The sequence below is a fragment of the Poecilia latipinna genome, unplaced genomic scaffold (assembly GCF_001443285.1).
Source record: "Poecilia latipinna isolate Pla-1442-1.1 unplaced genomic scaffold, P_latipinna-1.0 Scaffold93, whole genome shotgun sequence".
Lineage (NCBI taxonomy): Eukaryota > Metazoa > Chordata > Actinopteri > Cyprinodontiformes > Poeciliidae > Poecilia > Poecilia latipinna.
The window spans coordinates 218,027-221,540 of record NW_015112709.1 but is presented as its reverse complement, the minus strand read 5'-3'; the positions used below and the strand labels follow the sequence as shown (position 1 = coordinate 221,540).

General features: G+C 36.3%; 1 protein-coding gene across 1 annotated transcript; it reads left to right on the top strand.

The window, feature by feature from the left end:
- The first annotated feature begins 6 nt into the window (after positions 1–6).
- Positions 7–2,886, top strand: cunh3orf38 (chromosome unknown C3orf38 homolog). The gene is made up of 2 exons (XM_015024659.1): positions 7–1,864; positions 1,940–2,886. The coding sequence occupies exons 1-2, from the start codon at positions 1,629–1,631 to the stop codon at positions 2,301–2,303; spliced, it is 600 nt and encodes a 199-aa protein (XP_014880145.1). The 5' UTR covers positions 7–1,628; the 3' UTR covers positions 2,304–2,886.
- The last annotated feature ends 628 nt before the right edge of the window (positions 2,887–3,514 follow it).

The window sequence follows — 3,514 nt, the reverse complement described above, 5'->3', positions numbered from 1 at the left end:
ACTTCAGAGCAACTTAACAGTTGTAAAACAAAGCACAACTACAATGAACAACATAAATTATAACAGTAAAAAAAACATACAAAACATGACAAAATTACTCATGAAACCCTGTATATATATATATATTACATTGATTTAAAATGCATAATAAAATGTAATACTGGTGAAGAAAACGCAGAGCTGATCCTAATACGTACCACAGTTACAGACAGGAACCGAAGAAGGAGGTGAACTGACTGTTACTGGTTGCTATGGTAACCGCCAATTGTCAAGAGTAACATAACTTAACACAGCAGTAAAAGTCAAGAGTCAAAATAAGTTGCTGACTAAGCAAAATGTATTTAAAGAATTAATACATAAACCAATTTTGGAAAACTTCACATCTATAATGTTTTTAAAAAACCCTGTTACATTTAAACTGATGAATACATTAACAGAATATCATCCGTTTTAAAACTACAGTTGGCAAAATTTGCACTTTTAAAAAACAAGTTTAAATTTCGTGGGTTCATATTTTAAGACTTTCTTTAGTGTGTGTATCAAAACTAATAGCATTTAATATGTATATGTTATGCCACATAAATACTTTAGGTTATTTAAGCAGCAATTAAAAAAATAAATGCTCTTGTGAATAAAAAGAAATTGGACATTTTTGCAACTCCATATCTAAAGATTAAAATGTATGCCTTGTCTTCTTTACAAAGTCAGATTAAAGGGAGTGTGTCAAAGAAAATACCATAATCACTTTGACTGAAACAGTAAGTTTTTTTATCTAGACATTCCACTTTAGCTGTGGTTGTGTATTCTTGGCTGTTGTCTTACCATGACACATCTATTTGACAAATGCACTTTCCCTCATATGTTGCTGTTTCCCTTCCATAAGCTGTGGCAAACCTGAAGCACAAATTGAACGTCTTGCTTTTACTAATGACTTTCTTCTTACTATTCATCAATAAAGGCCAGGTTTGTGGTTTGCAGAACTGATGGTTACGTCTACAGATTCTCCCACCTGAGCTGTGGATCTTAGCAGCTCCTCCAGACGTAATCTGGGTCTCTTGGTTCCTTCTCTGATTCATGCTCTCCTTTCCCGGCCTGTCATTTTAGTTGGATGTCCGTATTATGTTTGCATGTCTGCCATTTCTTTGCATTTTTGAACAGTGTGTTGAAGAGTGCTCCAAACGATGTTCTCTAGCAAACCTTTACAGATTCAAATTACTTTTAGCTGGACCCTATGTACTAAAAAAATCTAACTGAAGTACACTAAAGTATTTTGTTGTAATATATCAGTGTGGAAAAGTTCTGGGGGTGTGAAAACTTATTTCCTACACTGTAACATGTCTGCTGAAATGACAACTGTGATGAGAAAAAAAAGTGTCTGAAGTGTGTGTAGTTCTATAAACATTGATCTCTTGCTACATGCCACACCAATTGTGACCTTTGAAAATAGAATCCTAATATTTCTTACCGTATATTAATTAAAATTTTATAATTAGACACTTTGATTCCTTGTTTTGTCTCTAAAGAAATCCCTATAGTCGCAAATTTTATTGTTTTCTTATTATTTTATTTTGAATGTCTCTTTTACAGAAAGACAGTTGAAATATGTATTTCTGCATAAAGTGTGGTGTATGACTAAAATCTGTTACTCATTAAAGGTGGATGAAGCCAAGCAGCAACAGCCCACAACATCTGATTCCAATGACATAAAAACCACAGTTGGCTTTGATCCACTGATCCTGGGACAGCAGTTCTGCCAGTGGTTCTTCCAGATCTTGAACAGTCAGAATCCATCACTGGGCCAACAGCCTCAAGACTGGGGGCCACAGCATTTCTGGCCAGATGTGAAACTACGGCTTCTTTCCAGGTAGGAATATTAAACCAACGGGGAGGAAAAAAAGATGTCAGTTTTTGAGGAAGTTGATTACCGTGTGTTTTTCAGAGCTACGACTGAGCAGATGGAGGAGTTCCAAGGGGCTGAAGTGGTCAGCCTTCGTCTCTTGGCCCTGACCAGTGGAGAGCGCCTTGTCTTCAGTCCCAACCTGGACCCTCACGGCCTCAGGGCAGTGGCCTCCCCCCATGGATTGGTTCTGGTGGGCGTGGCTGGGACTATCCACAGAGACCAGTTCTGCCTTGGCATCTTCGAGCAGATATTCGGCCTCATCCGCTCACCCCTGAATGAAAACAGCTGGAAGATAAAGTTCATCAACCTAAAGATCAGAGGACAGGACGGCATTGAAGGGACAGAGGTAGCAGCTCCTGCTTTAAACTACAACTCCAGTGAACTGCAGCTTCTTTGCAGCTGATGGCAGTCATCATAACACTGGATATCTTTTACGCTATTTTACCCAGGGATGTTTTACTTGATTAGGCATGCATACATTAATACACAATTAGCTGAGTTGCCTGAACAGATCCTGATACTGATACTGAATTGGGGTTGGGGGAGAGGAACGTTTTGCTTAGTTAATGCAAATTGAGGCATGACAAATTTTTACATTTCCTTGACAGTTTGTCTTTGCTTTTACAAATGCAGCAATTCTGTTGGTCTCCGGCTCGAAGCTTTTACTGAGTAAATGGTGCTGCAAAGTTGTTCTCTGACAACTTGTGCCTTATTTAATATATTCTGTGGATGCACTCCTGAATATACCTTTGTAAATATGTATTATATAAGAGAGAGTTGACTTGTGTACATTTATACTGTAATTAGAAGTAAGTCCTACAAATTGGATTATTATTTTCTCTCAATGACATTGCAATCCCCGGCAAAACTGATTACAATGTAATAAAACTTTTTGTTGCTTTCTTTTGATGAGTAAGGTTATCCAATGATTATTGATCTTGTGTTGGGCATACATATTAACAGAAATAAATTAAGTGGACTAACGCAAAGGACTGTAGTAGGTGAGCCAGATATGTAGGCAAGTTTTAAAATATATTCAACAAATATTTCTCTGTAAAGCATCTTTGAGGAATCACATTCTTTACCAAAGTGTTATTTTAAGATTTTTTTTATTATTATTATCATTTTATTTCTGTAATAGGTAAAAGCCTTATTGTTGAGGTACTTTTTAGAGCAACCACTTGCAATAGATGGCCAATAAAATTCAGAATAGAAACCTGTGAGGACCAGAGCAGAGTTTCTCCTTCAGCCTGAAAAAGAAAAGTAAACATATGCATGTGTTAGACTGGCCTAGATCTAAATACAGCTGATATTTTTTCTTCCTAAGGTAAAAAATAATTGTTTTTTTACATATGGTTTCTGCTCAAGCTTATTGCACTTAAGACATTTTGTAAAAAAAAAAAATAAATAAAATACTATGTGAATAATTTTCCATCACCAGATGTGCAAAGCTGTTAGAAACATGCCTCAAAATATTTGCAGCCAAAGGTGAGTTTACAAGCATAAATCAGCAGGCTAAATACAACTGCAAAAACATTGTTTTTCAATCCATGTGAAATATTTATCTAATTCACAGCAACGTGATGCGTTGCATTATTCTGCCACAAAACTGTC

Excerpts from the sequence above, each read along its gene's own strand:
- cunh3orf38 (XM_015024659.1), top strand. The coding sequence starts at position 1,629 with ATGACTAAAATCTGTTACTCATTAAAGGTGGATGAAGCCAAGCAGCAA. Across the intron at positions 1,865-1,939 it reads AAACTACGGCTTCTTTCCAG|AGCTACGACTGAGCAGATGG; the intron begins GTAGGAATATTA and ends TGTGTTTTTCAG.